This window comes from Prenolepis imparis, unplaced genomic scaffold, assembly GCF_030444845.1.
Source record: "Prenolepis imparis isolate NDT839.2.m4 unplaced genomic scaffold, iyPreImpa1.0 SCAF_16, whole genome shotgun sequence".
Lineage (NCBI taxonomy): Eukaryota > Metazoa > Arthropoda > Insecta > Hymenoptera > Formicidae > Prenolepis > Prenolepis imparis.
Genome location: NW_028141174.1, coordinates 2,249,628 through 2,269,619, shown reverse-complemented (window position 1 = coordinate 2,269,619; position 19,992 = coordinate 2,249,628). Strand labels below are relative to the sequence as shown.

Here is a 19,992-nt window from a genome sequence, read left to right as displayed (position 1 = left end):
TCTCTGCCGGCATTAATAAATCTGGCAGATCATTTCGCAAGAAATTGAGATATTCTTGAGCATTTAAACGTTCTGGTAGTATAAAAGGTCCAATCTAAGCTCAATTAATAAAGTTATATTAATAATAGGAACAATATTAGTAACAAAACAGTTGTATAATTAACGATTACAAATTAGAATTCTATAAAAAAAATGTTTATTGTATTGATTATAAATAAAAAAGATATGTCAAATCGAGAGAGACATTAAGGGCCAGTTTTTCAATAATAGTTTAAACTTATTGTTAGATCGAAGTTTAAACTTTGCGCAGAACACATGTGCACATAGTTTCAACTTCGATCTAATTTTAAACTATTATTGAATAACCAGCCTTAAGAGAGATATTAAAAAATAAGTTCCATTGAAAAAAAAAGATTAAAAAGGACTGAATAAAAATAATTTTAATTCGATTAATTTAAATTTTAATTAAATTATAATCTTAAAATACTTACGATTTGATCTCCCAGCAATCCACACCAAACATTTACGGAATATCGGTATTGAAAAGAACTTGACCTAGTGAGAAATGGATTTCCATGGCTCCAGTAATGATAATTGGGTATTAAACATTCCGTTTCTCGTAAATGTACATTCATCTGTATACAAAATCCGACTTCCGTAATTATGTCTCAAATTCATTTGATTTAAATAATATTCAGCAAAATTCACACGAAATGGATAATCTCGTGGAAGTAAATGTTGTACTTTTTTATAGTGATACGGGTGCTGCTCATTTTCTTTAAGCACTCTATAAACACTCATATGCGATATATCAAACTGACGAGCAACAGATCTTGTACTTAATGTGGGATCATTGGGAAAGACAGCCATAACAGCATCTTCCATCACAAGATTGCGTATTTGACGTGGACGACCTCCGTTTCTATTATTCGGTAAAACATTGCCAGTTTCTCGTAGTCGTCGAACAGCACCAGCTATTACATTTGGACTTGGATGATGTCGATTCGGGTATAAATTTGCATATTGCACTGCGGCAGGTGCAGCCTGTTCTCCGTTTATAAAATACAAACGAATCATTTCGTAATAATCTTGTGCGTAATAAACGGGCATGATGAGGATTATTAAATGGTCTGTCACTTATAAAAGATCGTTCACTTATAAAAGCATAACAATGAATAATTGAAATGATCAGAAGATTTTATTTATAAGAACCTTCGCGCTTGTGCTTTGTTTTCATACATACAATACATAAAGATGAACATACTTACATACGTATGAAAACAAAGCACTAGCGAAGATTCTTTATAAATAACAAAAATATTAAAGAAAGAAAAAATATAAATCTGATCTTTTTTTTTTAACATTTCAACTATTCGTTGTTACGCCTTCATAAGACTATTTAATAATCTCATACTCGTTTATTATACATAAGATTATTGCGATATGATTCGTTTATATTTTACAAGTGGAGAACAGGCTGCACCTGCTCTCTCTCTCTCTCTCTCTCTCTCTCTCTCTCTCTCTCTGTCTCTGTCTCTGTCTCTGTCTCTGTCTCTGTCTCTGTCTCTGTCTCTGTCTCTGTCTCTGTCTCTGTCTCTGTCTCTGTCTCTGTCTCTGTCTCTGTCTCTGTCTCTGTCTCTGTCTCTGTCTCTGTCTCTGTCTCTGTCTCTGTCTCTGTCTCTGTCTCTGTCTCTGTCTCTGTCTCTGTCTCTGTCTCTGTCTCTGTCTCTGTCTCTGTCTCTGTCTCTGTCTCTCTCTCTCTCTCTCTCTCTCTCTCTCTCTCTCTCTCTCTCTCTGCAGTAGAAAATGTTAATTTATATCCGAATTGACATCATCCAAATTTGAACGTAATAGTTAGTGCTGTTCGACGACTACAAGAAACTGGTAGCGTTTTACCGAATAATAGAGGTGGAGGTACACAATCTTGTGATGGAAGATGCTATTATAATTGTCTTCCGCAATAATCCCACATTAAATACAAGATCTATTGGTCGTCAGTTTAGTATATCGTATATGAATGTTTACTGAATGCTTAAAGAAAATGAGCAGCATTCGTATTATTATACAAAAGTACAACATTTAGTTCCATCCAAGGCAGATATTATCAGCCTCGCGTGATTTTCGCTGAATATTATTTAAATCTAGTAAAAACCAAATTATAGAAGTCGGATTTTGTATGTCGATAAATGTACATTTACAAGAAACATTTTAGGAATGTTTAATATCCACATTCTCTTATCATTATCATTACTGCAGCCATCTGGAAATCTATTTCTTCCTCGAGAGAGATCTTTTCAACATCGAATTCCGTAAATATTTGGTATGGTTTGCCGAGAAATCAAATCGTACGTAGCTATTTTAAACTGACATAAAATAAAAATTTAATTGTAATTTAAATTAATTAAATTGAAACTATTTTTATTGTTTCCTTTTTAATCATTTCTCTAATGTAGCTTTTTTTATTACCTTTCGTCTGTCTATCGATTTGAATTATTTTTTTATTTAATCAATGCAATAAACATTTTCTTTCTAGAAAAATAATGTGTAATCGTTATATTACTGTTTACTTTTATTACTAGTATTGTTCCTATTGAATTATTTTTCCTATTGATATAAACTTATTGACAGGACTTAGATCGAACTTTTTATATTATCACGCTTGAACTCTCAAAAGTAGTCTCGATTTCTTACAAAATGATCTGCCAGATTTGTTAGTTCCGGCAGAGAATAATTTAGAAAAGGTAACATTAAATAGATGAGCTACGATATTCATGCACAATGACGCACTTGCCCATTCTGCACGTAAGAATTATTTTTATTATAAAAATATTTATTTTTAATATGTATAATATATGTTTACTCTTATTTTATTATTATCATATTTATTATTTTTTTTTATTATTATAAAAATGTTTATAATTATTATTTTATTGCGTAGTTTAATAGAATCTATCGAAATTGTGAAGATCGCTATCTCAGTTTCAATACTGTATTTTACTCTCAGGGCTTAATTTTTATATCATGTTCACATCAAGATTAAAAATCTTAATAAAAGTAGTCATTACTACATACATATGTATTATAATGTTTTCATACATCAAGAAAGTATTTTTTTGTTAAATATGTTAAAAATAAAATCATACTTTGCGCTTAAAATAAATTTAATATTTAAGTCCAATTATCGGAATCACTTTTAATATTAATTTCAATGAATCTTATTCAAAAGTATGATCCGACATTACTTTGATAAAAATTTTCCTCAAGGATGGGAAGGATTCAGTACTAATCCGTGGCCTGCTCGATCTCCGAACTACAACTCATGAAATACTTTCTCTCTCTTCAAAGAAAAAGTATTTCTAAACACAAATATGGAGACAGCTAACGAGATGGAAAAATTAAATATTCCACACTGCCGAGAGTATCGAGAATAATCAAATTTTAAGAGCTACGCAAAACGTACAAAAAAGAGCAGAGACATGCTACATTCGCTTCGCCCCACTTTGTCTCGCTACTCTCCGATCCCGCGCTCCCCACCCAGTAGGCGGCGCCTACGCTGCCTTCCGTTGTAGCCACGCGCTGATTGGCAAACTTTAACAATTTATAGCGTAAAAAATAAAGCTCAGATAAAAAAATGGCTCAGGACTTTTCGATTTAGTTTGTTGTTCTGCACCTGATGGTGTGCTTCGTATACGTTTGTTTAGTTACACCCTGTATACATACTATATGTATAATAATTCGTGCAGCATCGGCATATTGAACATCAGTTCTAGTTTTATATTAATTTTTTTACTCATTTTTTTACGAAGAAATTTCTTTCATGATTCAATAATAACGAATTCGTAACAATGACGATAATTATAATGAGAGAGATCGAAATAACTTGTTAAAACATTCTAAATAATGTGTTTCGAAAAACCTAATGTATCTCGATGCGAATTATCATGGTGAAAGTATTTCTGTTTATACTCATGTGCGATTTCTGACATCGAGTAATTACTGTTGTTACGATGAATCAAGAGCTGCACATTTAAGGTAGTTTTCTTGTGAATCGCAATTAATAAAAAAAATTTGAAAATTTAGCTATTCATTAATAAATATGATATCTACACGTTTCTACAATTTAAAAACTACCTTAAATGTGCAGCTCTTGATTCATCGTAACAACAGTAATTACTCGATGTCAGAAATCGCACATGAGTATAAACAGAAATACTTTCACCATGATAATTCGCATCGAGATACATTAGGTTTTTCGAAACACATTATTTAGAATGTTTTAACAAGTTATTTCGATCTCTCTCATTATAATTATCGTCATTGTTATCGAATTCGTTATTATTGAATCATGAAAGAAATTTCTTCGTAAAAAAATGAGTAAAAAAATTAATATAATATAATACTTGAGCGTCCCAAACGTGAGATAATCGCTAAAAAATTGCATTTTTTTCATGTATTACATACACAAAAAGTAAGAAAATCTCATATTTTAGCTTTTAATAATTAATAGAAACAACAAGAAAATAATATAAAACAGATATATGGAAGAAATAAATTACACTTTAGGAATATGTTACACTTAAGAAATGTTAGTAAAAAAACGGAAATTATTAACCGTTTAGTTTTAGAAATGCAATAATAAAAAGATGTTTAGTTTCACGGTTATTCGACGTGAAAGAGCGATTGAAAAGGATGAGCCGCAGCTCATTGTTTTGTGTGTGAAGGTCAGAAATACTTAAAGGTTTCACTTGTAACCATAAATAATCAGATGTTTTAACGTTGACTTAGGGCATAAAATTTTGAATCGTGCTGTCGCAAGACGACTGCCTTAAAAATATCTTTTAATGCTTTTTTTTAATTAAAAATAAAGAAAACAAATCAATATGTTCATCGGCAATAAATAGCTCTATTCTTGCTCGAACGAGTCGATATTTTCCATTCACGATGTTTCCAATGTATATCGAGAAAGCCTAACGTACGAAAAATCATGATAAAAATATGCCTGCATTTTTTTGTACCTACGTAGGTATGAATTTTGCCTTCGAGCGATTGCTGTCCGATGAGTCATGCGGTGCATATTTGAAGATAGTATTATGTAGGGACAAAAAAGGACAATAGAGAACAAGATATACTTTTTGGTTGACTGTAGGTAGAAGTTGTGTAGAAGAAAAGAAATAAAACAATGTCCTTGTGGTCTTGACAGAGAGAGCATTTTACTTCGTATATCTCTGTTTTAAAAGAAAATATAAAACTAGAACTGATGTTCAATATGCCGATGCTGCACGAAGTATTATACATATATGTATATATATTTATATATCGCTCATTTGCTGCAACAATGACATAACTTAGAAATCAAAAATTTTCGAGTTGAATACAGGGAGAAAAGTTGCTACATTTGTACTACTAAATCATGTCTCCTGAAAAATCACATTTTTTTTAGTTATGTCATTGTTGCAGCAAATAAGCGTTATACATATGTATATATAAATTTTTTTTATTCATATGAATATTATATTATATTATATTACATTGTATATACTATCAGATAAAATAAATGAATAAGTTTATAGATGTTTGTAGATATATTAAAATAGTAGTTGATTGATACAGATAATTAATGTATGTTATAATATATAATTATGAGCTATTATGTTATGATATATTATAATAATCTGTTGTGTAGAAGATCTAATATATAGGGCTTTTATACGCGAATATTTCTAATGTGTCATATGCGCCAATGTTCTTTTCACCTAGGCAATTGTACGGCAAATCTTCGTTAATTTTTGGCATTATAAGGTAAACGGCCCAGTTATAGGCACCTTTATAGCAGCGGCCCTGATTTTCTATTATTTACGAACGCGATATATTGTTAAACCCCAAACAAACTATTTTAACACGTGCATTAAAGCTTTCTGAGTAAGATTCACCTATATTTTTAGTTAAATCATTCAGTTCTAATAAATAAATAATTATTTTTATAATGCTCGTTACTGCCGGCGTTTTTGGCACTATCGAAGTGCTCTGCCGCACTTTATGGCACCAACGGGCCCAATTTTCGGCACTTCGAGACGTCACAGTTACTTAAATTGTCCTGCGTATAATTTTAGCTGTAATAATCAATGTTTAATTACTAATTAGCTTGTAGGTATTATATTTTGTCAACCTCTATGCAAAAACTACATATAATATAAGACATATGCACAGTTTTACAAAATATATTTTGTCAACCTCTATACAAAAACTACATATAAAATAATACATTTTGCACACTTTTATCTCTCTGCAAAAATTGCTTAACGCCATTGTTAAATGCGAACTGTGTCCGTCTAAGAATAGCACGACTGGGAACATGATAGCATTTTTCACCAACCACGGGTAAAAAATATTTGCGATGTACTCGTAAAACGTTTCTCCAGTCATCCATCCATTCTCAGAGTGTCCGATGCTCCAGTCTTTTGGCATGCTTCTGGCGATGTGTCCGGGGATTCGCTTATATGAGAAAATTACCATCGGTGATGCAATTTTTCCGCTCGCACTTCCACAGATAAGCGTAGTCAAGCATTCCTTTTCATCGTTATTTATAAAATTGTAAACCGTTTTGTCACCTTTCTTGACTAATGCTTTGCTTCCTTTCGGACTCAGGAAGAATGCTGACTCATCACAATTGAATACACGAGAAGGATCAATATCAAGGAGCGACTTCGATTCAAAATATATCCGCACCTCGTTGAACCACGCTCGTAGCTTATCTTCCGTTACTTTAGCTCGACTGTGCGTCAAATTCTGAGACATTCGTTCAGTTACATTTTTGTGACGAGCACGAAAGGCATCATACCAATGTCTCCCAGGACGATTATCTGGAAATGTCGTCGTCTTTATCTGCTTCAGCAGCAGTTGAACGCTATCTAATAGTTGAACCCGTGACACAGGAAATCCATTTTGACTCATATAAAAAATCCACTGTACGAGTTGGCGTTCGTATTCTTCTCCAAGTATACACTCAGGTCCTCGACTTTTAATAACAGGTGGCGATTTGCCCCAGTTTTTGTACTGCAACGTAGTTCTTGGAATATTGTACTGCTTTGATGCAGTGCTGACAGGCATCCCTTTCTTTACTGCGTCTAAGGCCTCCTTCAGAATAGCATCTGTGTACCTTGCAGCAGATTTTTTCTTCCTAAGCACATTAAAATATATTAAAATATTTCCTATTGAAAATACAATCTATACTTAGTTTGAAAGAAGTATTCTGTACCTTTTCGATGCATTCTGAGATAAATTAGCTACCTTCGAAGAGTCCAAAGTCTCCATCACTTTTTTCTCTATCTGTGCTTACTCTGTTACAACAGATTTTTTATATATTATACATTAAAATACAAAAAATAAGATAGGTGAAAATAAAACACAGAAAACAAAATTTATCTGTAGCGTAAAGTGTCAAAATGTGTTGAATAATTAATAAATTTCAAACAAATTTCATAAAAATTCATTAGAATTATTTTTTTCATAAAAAATGTTTTTTATCATAAATTTTCGAGTTACAAGTATCAATAAATCTACCTCAATTTCTAGAATAATAAAGCAAAATTGATGATGCAACATATTGCAAACTCTGTGCCAAAAAGTGAAACATAACCTTCATTACGTGACGCACTTCTTGGCATCAGGAATTTAAGGGAAAAACTAACATACAGATAAACTATTACTTATCTAATCGATAATGTGATTCGTGCTGAACATGTTCATATAACCATTATGACGTTTTAATACTTACATAATACTAAAAATCAGCAATTTGACGTTCGCTACCACTAAGGTGTGTCACCTAGGAATGCCCTTCGGGAGCCACTGAAACGCGCGAGTCGCCCCATTCACTGTCGGTAATTTAAGTACGAAACATTAAAAAAAAAAGTGTTTGTGCAATAATCAACAGTAAAAAACGCTCTTTAATTTGCTTGTAATCTTTTTAATATTTGACGAAAACTTTATTTATTACAAATATAAATGTACCGTCGGTGTCGGAAACTAGGACAGTGCCTGTAACTGGGCCGTTTACCTTATCCCATTCGTTTTCTAAATGACATTTTAACTCTTCTTGTTCCTCAGATTTCAGTTGCTGTATAAAGGGAAGACCGCAGAAGATATACGCTGTAAAATAAATAATAATTCTCATGAAAAACATATATACATATATAAAAAAGTTAATCAATTTACTGATAATATAATTCACACCACCGTTAAATAGCTACATTAAAACAAATTTGATTTCTTAGATTAGATTTTAATATCTATATTTAATATACGTATGGTAAGAAATAAAAATACTTACGTATAATGTAGTCTTTTGATTTATGTGCCACATATATATCAAAAGTAAAACGACATAGCTTGGTTTCAAATCCCACGTTTTTAAGCATTTGTTTTATATCTGACTTATAGCATCATTTGCGTCATGAAATTTCGACGTATATTTCTTCATGTATCATGAAAATACAAAAATAATAATTAAAAATATGTAACAGGAGACTTACAATTAGAAAATAATATCTAAAATATTAACAAATGTATATGTACCTTAAAGTATTTGCCATAAGATGGGTGCGACTGTAATATTTCTTGAAGTTTAAACGCATCATGTTTTATAACCATCATTGCATAGAAGTATCCTCCAGGTTTCAGCATATTATAAATATTGCGAAATTCTTGTCTATTAAATAAAAAATTTAAAAAAAAAATATATATATATATACCCAAGTTTTTATTAATAATAGTCACTAGTCAATAAATAGGAGAATGTGGAAATAATCGACCAAACTAGCGTGTAGGCTGTCTCACATTTTCAAATTAAAATTGTTGTAAGTATGAATACCACTGTACTAATCAAGACTACGCACGTTCACATTATATGTATAATAAATAATTACAGTTTTATCACTCGATAAGGACCACAACCACATGGTCGAAACGTCGTGATATGGAATAAAATTATCTACACGCTAGTTTGGTCGATTATTTCCACATTCTCCTATATATATATAATTAATTTCTAACAGTTATGTATGTGTCATAATTTGGACTGGTTTCAATGCTTTTTTGATTGATATCTTTTTCGATAATATCTTGCAACATAACGTATTATTTACATATATACAATAACATATATTACATTTATATTTCCTTAAAGAGTTTGGGAAGTGGTTATTAAAATTTAAATCTTTAATTGAGATATTCTATATAATTAGTTGATACCGTTCCATTTGTGCTCTATGCACAACTAACAAAGTTACAAATAATAAATTATTTTTTTTAACCGACGCACTATTTGGCTGTTTCTAACTCGTTGAAGTTTTAATTTATGTATCACATTGAAAACCTTACTTATTTCTTAATTGATATATATTGATATACAGGGTGTCCCGAAACTACCGCGATTTTAAAGACAGATTCTCTGGCCAATTTAAAAACGATTTTTACTCAGCGAAAATGTCGAGGCACCAATAATTTTCGAGTTATAAGCGATTAAAAATAAAGGGTTTCTCGTAAACTAAGCCCTCTAGAAATATAATATTAACAAAACCACATTCTTCAATTAATTTTAAGTAAAGTTTCTTTTAATAGAATTTTAATTTAAGGAATTTTAATTTTAATTTATTAGTTACAAAGATACATGATGACAAAAATTGGGAACATGCAAAAAATGATGGTCTCCCTTGACATTTTCGCTGAGGAAAAATCGTTTTTAAATTGGCCAGAGAATCTGCCTTTAAAATATCTCGCGGTAGTTTCGGGACACCCTGTATATAATTTCGGAGAGTTTAATTTCCAATACTTTGCAAATGCAAATAAGATGAAAGACTTTACAAATGTCGTTTTACTTTTGGATAAACAGAGAAAATCATTATTGTGTATTAAAGCAGGTATCTAAATCTAAATTCATTGTAAAAAATATCGATACTATAATCCAAAAATCAATTACATTTTTAATTTGTAATTTTTGTTTACAATATAATGTGTGTTAGAAAATTAGTAACGTATGAGAAATTTACACAATTACAGTATTACAAATAATACTTCTAATAACAAATAATTGTTAATATAATATACATAAAATACATACCAAAATAGATGACTGCTGCTGCTTCGAACTTGCACTATTATTACAATCCATTATTTGTGGTTATTGTTCACGTATTTGTCACAAAATTATTTAATATTTCACCAAATAGACAATAAATAAAATAAAATAAAAAATTTTAATATAAAAACATATATAATATTGTTTCTTAACAAGGCACCTCACGTGCTTCTCAAATCACATGTAATTCACAAGGAAAATGTATTGCAATGATACACTCTGCGCCGGATTGTGCGCACATATCGAAATATATGCATGTGCGCATGTCCGATATAATAGGTGTCGAAATATATTGACAATATAATATATATTGAATATAAATTATATATAGATCAAGTTTTAGATTACATAGTTAAAAACAGATACTATATTTTATTATTAAACATGCATATTATATTTCCAATTATTTCATGTAGATTTTTAAAACATAAAACATTTATGTAATATTTCAAATTGTGTTTTATATATAAATTCGAAACATATTCTACACGTATATTTGATACAATTCATAAATATTACAATCGAAACATTTCATAATTGTTCATATCGCGAACATTTCGAATGTGATATCACAATTGATATGTATCTTAAATATTTCAAAATTATGTTTCGCAAATGTATACAATGTGATAGTAAAATAAATGTGTCAAAATTAACATATCATAATCGTAACTTCGAAATGTTTAGGATGTGTATTAACTGTGATATTACTTTTGAAACTTTTATAATATTGGTAATTATGAAATGTTTCAATAGTAATGTTTATGAATTATGTCATAAACATACAAGTAGAATGTGTTATTTAAAATCCGAGTTGAAATCTATATGAAACAATTTGAAATATTACATGCCCGTTTCATGTCAATATTAGATTTATTTTGCATTTTAATTTATGTTTAATATTTTAGATTGTCTTTCTTAAAAATTGTTAAAAAAGCTTACTATTTAAGTAAATCTGTCTGAAAGCACGGCAATTATTTGTCAAATATTTAAAGTGAGTTTCTCGCGAGAGTGCTTTACGCTGGCACAGTTAGTACCGTTATTGTACCGCGAGATGGCTCCGCGGCGAACAGTCTTTCCGTAGAAGAAAACAGTCTAAGAAAGTAATAAGGCATAAGGCGATGAAACTATTGACTCGATTCCTTGATGTTCAAGGCTTTATAAGAGGAGTATTCGTTTCATTTTTATTTTCGATACATCTGGATTCATAATTTCTATATTCTCGTCAAAGAAAATTATTCTTTGAATATGTGATCATGTTCTAACTAAATATTAAAATTAAATTAATCTTTAAGAAATAGCTTTAGACAAACATATTTAGAGCATATTATGCTATTTATAAGCTTTACAGACAAAACGGATTTAAGTTATTTTGTAACGCGTGAAAAGAGAAGAGCAATAATAATCGATATAGAAAATTGTTTCTAAAATTTAATCTACATGAAATTATCTTCTTGATGAATATTCTGATCGTCTAATTTTATTGCAATTTATTATCGTCTGCTATTTACTGAAATAAAATAAGTGTCAATTTAGCAAATTGTTAACATATATACTGCGATTGGCAATACAAGTCTGAAGCGTCGGATCTGCTTTTTATCTATTATTACAGCCGTATCCTTTTGTTATATCAAAATATATCCTCTGTTTCTTGGTTAAAATTTCATGGTTAAGATTGCAGTAATCTTTTAATCAGCAATTATGTCAATTAATGTTCAATTAATGTTTGTTATTCTGAAAATATTGATGTAACATTCGAGATATTGGGTCAAGAGATAGGGTAGTGTTTCGCAAGTTGTTGCGCTGCAACAGTATCGTGTATCTATACGCGAGTCGACTCGTTGTAACTGAAATTATCAGATTTCAATCATAGTTAAGTTGATTGAAATTTTACTAAGTTTAATTGATAATTTATTAATTATACAACGAAAATGTCTTCATTTTTGCTATTCATGTATCATGAACAGCGATATTTTGACGTAAAGTTCCAATGTGGAAATTTTTACTTAAGAAACGTCGACGTCGCACAGCCTAAACTAGTCTAAACGCCTGATTTTGTGACAAAAATCTTAGTAACGATAATCGGGTGAAAAGTGGCCTGAGCATATAGAGTCTTAGAACGATATGCGAAAGATCCCTGGTTCGAATCCATGTCGAATCAAATATTTTAACTACAATTTTAGTACCTATTCGAGAATGTAAGCAATAGTGAAGCAATAGTTTCAAATCTTCAAAGTGAATTGTAGAAGAATATTGAGTAGAAATTTGAGGGAAAATCGAATCGACGAAGCGAACTCCCGATCGGCACCCTGAAAGGTGGTACCGTTATCCGAATAAATCGCGGATGGCATTCCGCAACGCGAAATAAACCGAGCATATTAGATTTCATTTTGTTGTCGAAAAAAAACGAAAATTTTTTTCTTTTATTTCATTTTGTCATACAAGAAATTCATTTCTTTCGTTAAAATAGAAACTGAAGAAACTAAATAAAAAAAAAATATTATGAAAATATCTTGTTCATTCGAATTTTGTGAAGATAAAATGAGCAGAAAATGATTATGTGTCCTCTCCGTGTTATGAAAGATTTGATTAAAAGATTTCATTTTTCACGTTAAAATGCAGCACAAAGTATTGATGGTATCAGTTTGCAAATGTCATCAAAAGTCGATCATGTGATGCGATCGGAAATGGGCATAGACTGACATATGCTGTCTAATAAAACGGCATCCAATAAAAACATATGGTCGCCTATCCTCGGAGGCTCAAGATAAGTCCGAGATCAGGTTTATGAGATGCTGAGCACGCGAATACTCTACTAAAGTAAACCGCGGCTCTTTACTTTCCGTCCTTGCCTTTTTATCTACTTTTGAGACAGACCACACATGTATTCATACGAAAAATCGTACAGTATAAAAGTCGAAATAATTGATTGATAATATATCAAATATATAATCACATTAGTTTTTTTCCACTTAAAATGAATGATTTTTAAATGTAAAAATAAATTTGAAAAGTGAAATAAAATAAATTAATATTTAACATATTACACACATACACACACCATAATATATATTATATAATAATTTTTTAATTACATTTTTAAATGATTAAATTTATCAGTTTAATTTCTAAATAAAACTTTCGATACTTTTAGTATGTGACAATAATAATATGATATAAAAATATAATATAAATGTTTATTTTATTGTGGGCGTCATAATAATCTTCAAGATTATTTGAGTTTAATATTTCCATTACATATTAAAATATTAAATTCAATCCGGATTAAACTTGATGAGAGGATATATATTGGAGGCAAAGACGGAAATTGTCATAAAACTCAATGATTTTGTAATCAATTAAAGCTATTTTTTGTGTCGTATTGTAGATTAATCTTTAACAACACACACACACACACACAGAGTAAAAAGCATCTAGTTAGGTGCAATAAGCATGCGTCAACAGCCTATTAATACACAGTTATTATGCGAACACGCATTACTCAAATGTATTATCCGAACAATGTATGCATTCTGCTGAAACAGATTACTGGAATCGTCGCACGTAATGTTCTGATAACATTTTCCATAGAGAATTCTCGTAATCTCGAAATTCGTTGTGCGACAGAGCTTTGATGTCGCTCTCGCAGAAATAATAAAATTATTTGGAACGGATGAAGATAAAGCGCATCGTTATTGCAAGCTTAATTTAATAATCAAGCGCCCCAAATGTGCTCTATATAGATTAGACTCTAAGCATTTTTATTTCGCATAAAGTAAACTTAAAGAAGACTGTTCTTAAGCGACAATTTTTCAGAATCTTATTCTGGTTCGAGAAACACGAGTTACAAAAGACGACCGCAAGAGAGAATAAAATAAACGGTTCAGTGGAGATTTCGTTTGATTTCGAAAGAAGAGAGATAGAAAGGAATAAGATGGGTAACTGGAAACGAAAAGGTTCACAGAGAAAGCACACGTGCTTCTGTGCTGTGCGTCAAAAATGATGAATGTTACAGAAGGGTTCTTGTGATCATTCGATGGCAATAATCACAAAACTTCTAATATCGCATGAGAAAGAGAATTTAATAAATATAGAAAAGAATTAGAACACATATGCCAAAATACTGTCACCTATTGCCTTAAATAAAATTTAAAAATTGGATTTATGTTTTCCCGAAAAGGTCATTGCACGTATTTCTTTTATTTCTGTATAATTTTTTTGCATCGAATTGATTATTTACTTTTTACTTGATACGAAATCTTTTTATTTCGTAAAATATTTCTTCTTTATAAGTTTGGGAAAATTTCTCTATCAAAATAGAATTTTTATATGAAATATATTTTTATATAAATTTTTTCTCACATTACTCTTAATAAAGAAAACTTTCTTTAATTTAATAATACATTAGCAGCAGAAAAAAATATTTTATACTTTATATATATATGCTATGAAATCTTATATTCTCTGTGTTAAGTCTTTACATCACAATAATTTTAAATAAATTTGTTTTATTGAAAATATATCTTGAAGCAAAAAACTTCACACATCTCATTGTCAGTATTTTTTGAAATATAAATTTAAATATAACTATCATAAAAAAACTCAAGTACATATATCCATTTCACACATATATACATAAGTATTGGAATTGAATTGTTATTTGTAAAAATATAAATACTCTAGAAGAGAATATAATTAAAATTATCTTAAATAAATAAGAAGCTAGTCTAGACTCTTTTAGAGAATAAAATTTAATTACGTTCAATATATACCAGGATTTTATAAATACAATTTTAATTTAATTTTTTATAAATATAAAAGGTGCAGAAAATGGAAACAGATAACAAATCTAATAATACATTTTCGGAGTTGTTCTTACATGAATAATCTAATCAATCCGATAAAGAGCGAAAACAGTCATTCGAAAAATAATAAGAAATAACGCGACTTACACGTCTAATTACACGAAGCCGCACGAGTATTTTGCGCCTAGATAATACATGGAAAGGTTCTGGGCGCTGAAGTTAAGGAGAGAAAAAACTGGGAAAAATTCTGAGAAAAAGAGGATGGGGTAAAAGAACTCAGGGAGAGAGTGGCAGAAAGAAGGTCAGGCACGCAAGCATCCGTGCTTTTCCGGGACACCTGATGCAGAGTATATGTACTCCCACGCAGAGAAAAAAAATAAAAAAAAGAAGAGAGTGCAAAACACGCGGTAGTGCATCTCTGCTTCTTGGTAAATCTCGTAGAAGAATACAACCACGGCAGGAATCATCCGCCGATGCCGGAATGCGACTCTCATCCCTCGAAACAGGAGTGCATTCAATTTGAAATGCAGAGATGCACTTGGGGCAGCACATACACGATTGAATAGACGGTAAATAAAAGGAGAGGTACTTTGCGTAGTATTTTTACAATTGTTCATCAACATACGGGAGTATGTTATCTCACAGGATGGATCAAGCAAGAACGGAGATCAGAATGTGTATACGTATGAAGCGAACAGAACTTTTGTATCAAAATTTTATTAGAGAAGATACTTTCTTCGATGCAATGTTTAACTTTCAATATTATGTATCTCGTTATAACTTCGCTTCAAATTATAAATTCTATTAAATTTAACTTTTAATTAATCGAAAGACAAGATTTGATCATTTATTTGCATTTTGTAATTTACTCTTGATTAATATGGAGATTATGAAGAAAAAGAAATTGTGTTTCTTCCAATCTCTTAATTCGACAGTTCACATCACGTGGTTAAAAAGAGCCGAAAAATTTATAAGCGCTGAAAAATTCACAAGATATTACAAAAATATATGGCTTTATCTTATACGTAATCACAAAAACGATGAGACTTTTTCTCAAAAGAGCAATCGCGTGTCTGGATTCGTTTTCGATCTCGGTTTCTCGATTAATGACCTACGCTTTATTTCGTGAGTCGGGGCCGTTTGTCGGGTGAACAGTTGCTGGAGGTTTTAAATGTGAAACGTATGAAGGATTGTACTGACGGGGTGGCGTGCAAAACGAGCGAAATCATCTCTCGCAGAGCGTGCATCCCTATGGCGCGGCGCTCTGTTTTGTTTACGAGGCTTTTGTCTCGCGCGAGTGGTAACGCCATTCGTTATACCAGCCACTCGTCACGTGAAAGTCTCGTCCCATAAGATAGTGAGAGAAAGCTCACCTCGTCTCTCGCATCCCCGTATATATTTCCTTCACTGTACCACACCTTCTTGCTTTGTCAGCTCGATCTCCTCCTCCTTCCCCTCGCGCTTTTTTTATCAGCGTCGTCGTTCCGCTCGCTAGCGCGCGTAAGAAGCTCTAATAAAGTTAACTCGCTCGGAGGTTCTTCAGAACGAGGTGTTCCTCGAGTGCCATAGTGTTTGCGCTACTTGTCTGCAATCGCTTTTTTGCGCGCTCTTTTTTCGCGAATGGCAAACTCGCGTACGCGTTACGATGAAACAGGAGCAAAGTCGTGCAGTGACTCGAAGGACAACTCGGGAAAAAATCTTTCTAAAACACACGGATTTTTTAATGCATTGTCAAATAGCTAATTCGTGCTTTAAAACTCGTCTAACAGCTTCTATAATTAATTGTCACAGAAAGATCCACAGCTAAAAGCTACGAATTTGTTTCAAATCGTATAATTTGAGTATTTTGAATTGAGTTTTTATTTTGTGCTTATAACAATTAAAATTTTCAAGATTTTTTATAGATTTTAAAAAATGTTCTTTTTAAATATTATTCATAATATTCAAAGCAATTTGAATCTTTATCCTATATGTATATATGAATGAATGATTCGAAAAATTTCAGAAAGAAAGCTCGTACCCATCACTAATTATTATGCAGCATTGATATATGCAAACAGCATGCATGCAAGAGAAATACGATTTCAATTATAATTATAAAAACAAAAAAGATCAAAAAATTAAAACCTATTATATTAATTTAATCTCCCTATTTTTGTATAATTTAAGTTATTCAATGTAACATGCAAATTAGATATATCATGAAATTGCACAAATATTTTCAGAGCAAGAGAACGCTATATTGGAAAAACCGGCAAAATTTTTTCTCTCTTCTCCCCCTCGTTATAAATTTATCTGACGCGAACTGGCTGCCGATACGTAATGCTCTTAGGAAGCAAAGTTGATTTTTTCATCCTCTTTCCCGCCGTCTCTCTCGCGGCTAGCTCACCTCGCTTCAATTTCCGCCTGTCTCTCTTTCCCCTTTTGGCTCGACTGGGATATCGTTGTCACTGTAGAGCTTTAATCCATACACAACCCGGAGCCGCTGAAAATTCCAGTATTTATTAATTTCCGACCGACGCGGGAGCGACCGGCGCAATTACTCGACTGGGAAAACATTTCCGATCAGCTGCTTATCAACTGCGCTACATGTGAGGTCGAAATAATTCAAATTAGAAGGGATAAATCTAAATCTATTGAGACTAATGCTTACAAATCACTCTAAATTAGTAGAATTTAAATTCTCTGCAATTATTTTCATTTTTATATTTCTCTCTTATAATTCGAAGGATACACGATTTTATGTCATGACGTTTTTTTTCGCGAATTAAAAGAAACAGGTAACAATAAATAATTTTTTTCTATAATCTAATATATTAAATGCATAATATATCTCACATATATTTTTCTTTAAACTATTTTACTTTAGCAACAAATGAAATACGAAAAATCAAAGAAATTAGAATATTGCGAAAGGATCCAAATATGTACTTAACGAAGATCGTATTGATTGGTAAGAAAATGATATTATATAGATGCAGAAAAATATATAATAAAAAAACGTTATTACGGAGAAGACGAGAAATGGCTGCAACGGCAGTGAAAAAATGGTGTTGAGGAAATGGGAAAAAGTATGCAGGAACGAACATCACAGTCACAGTCGCATTTTATTTCGCGCGCGATAAATATATCCCCGTTTGTTTTACGAGAGCGTCCGTCCGAAAACAAGATCGGTGCCCGCTTTTTACATACCACCCTCTCGCGTTCATCTCGATGTTACCAGACATGCTGTTAACGTAAAATCGAATGTGCTACAGAAAATCGAATCGTTCTACATTGATAATCTAAAATAGTAAAAATAACGAAAATTGCAAATATTTTTATATATAAAAATGTCATAATTCTAATTGCATTTGATTTGCGTGTAAAAAAATAAGATAGGAAATATATAGGAGATATATGTTTATAATAAAAATTAAAAACTTTGAGCAAATTAAGTTGCAAAACTGTAAGTATCAACAAATCCTTATTATTAAATTATAAGAGAATTATATTCAGAGAATTAGATTTTCTGGGATAAAAGTAAAGTAATTCTAAATCCAAAATTGATTAAAAAATTTTTTTTTAATTTGTTAAAATGTTTTTGACGATAGTAGATATATTGCGTACGTTATTTTCGTTCCCCTGAACGTCATCGTGATGTGATTTGGACAACCGATAATTTCTCTGAACTATAGATTCGCCGAGCAATTTGTCGCATGGAAATATCGAGAACGAACGACCGAATTAAATCTAAAACGAGATGTCGCCGGAGAGACGACAAGTCGTGAACAATTAAATCCCATTCTCTGGAAATCGAGAAAGGCTGCCTTTTGACTCTGTTCTCTGTTCGTGACTGATGAATTGCACGTGTCGCGAAGCGTGGAATGTACGAGCGAGCGCGTTACAACGAGCGAATATTGTCATCAAAATTAATGAGCACGTCTATTTGTTCCGATAAATCCGCACGAGATATGAATGCACGCTCAGTTTACGGGAAAATTTACCCGAATATCTGTAACGACTGGAAATGATAATCGACTCTAATCAGATTTAACACACTAAATTTACGTATAGGCCAATTTCAAAGGCTTTGAAGCGTGAAATTATTTCTTATCATCTACATATTTGGAAATTCTAAATTTCGGCACAAAGTTGTATAAATAATTATTTGCGAATGTTAATTATATTTGCATATAAGTTTCAAACATGTTAGAGGTACCATCTATTAATTCGCTGTTAATTAATTAGTTGTTAGTTCATAAACAGGAAGAAATATTTAGATAACTAACGAATTAATTATAATAAAAAACTTGAATTTATAAAGTATTAAAAATCGAATCGTTCTGCATTGATTTTGAATAGTAGAAATAACGAAAACTGCAAAATTTTTTAATAAAAGTGTCATGATTCTAATTATATGATTTGCACGAATAAGAATAAAATAAAAGATATAGAGAGATATAATAATAAAATAAAAGATAATAAGATATATGTTTATAATTAAAAATTAAAAACTTTAGACGAATTAAGTAGTAAAATTGTACATATTAGCAAATCTTTACTATTAAATTATAATTAGAGAATTATTTAGTATTCAAAAAAATATTTCTATTTATAAATAAATCACACATATATTAATTTTTTAATTGATATTATAATTACAAAATACGAGACTTTATTAGTTAAACAATTTCAGAGCAAATATGAAGATTAATGAATTTTTTTTAATTATAATTTTTTTCTAATACACTATTTAAATATCTTTTATTGCAAATAAATTAATTAGAATCAAATAGCAAATTATAGGTTTACAGAACATCCAAATCCGTAACGCACACTTGGCGCGTTACAATGTTTACGTATTTAACACCGACTGATATTGAAAAATTGAAAATTGTTCTTGAAACAAGCCGTAGGATATGAATGAAGATCTACTGGCTGATAAACTGCAGAATTATGCACGCGTGAGAGACAAGAGGCGGTAGGAACATGTTACAAGCAAACGATATATTATAGGGTGGGTTAGAGCTGAAAAGAAAAAAAAAGAGCCGCCGCGAGATAGAGAAAGAG

At 31.1% G+C, this 19,992-nt stretch overlaps 1 protein-coding gene across 1 annotated transcript; it reads right to left on the bottom strand.

Annotated features, from left to right (window-relative positions):
- Positions 1-491: 491 nt before the first annotated feature.
- Positions 492-7,840, bottom strand: LOC145946420 (uncharacterized; the record flags this gene model as incomplete). Its single annotated transcript, XM_083056042.1, has 6 exons — positions 7,775-7,840; positions 7,256-7,337; positions 6,214-7,177; positions 3,484-3,588; positions 745-1,044; positions 492-635 (listed from the first exon to the last, which is right to left on the bottom strand). Coding segments are annotated over exons 2-6 (1,569 nt in total), but the record flags the coding sequence as incomplete, so codon positions are not given.
- Positions 7,841-19,992: the final 12,152 nt, after the last annotated feature.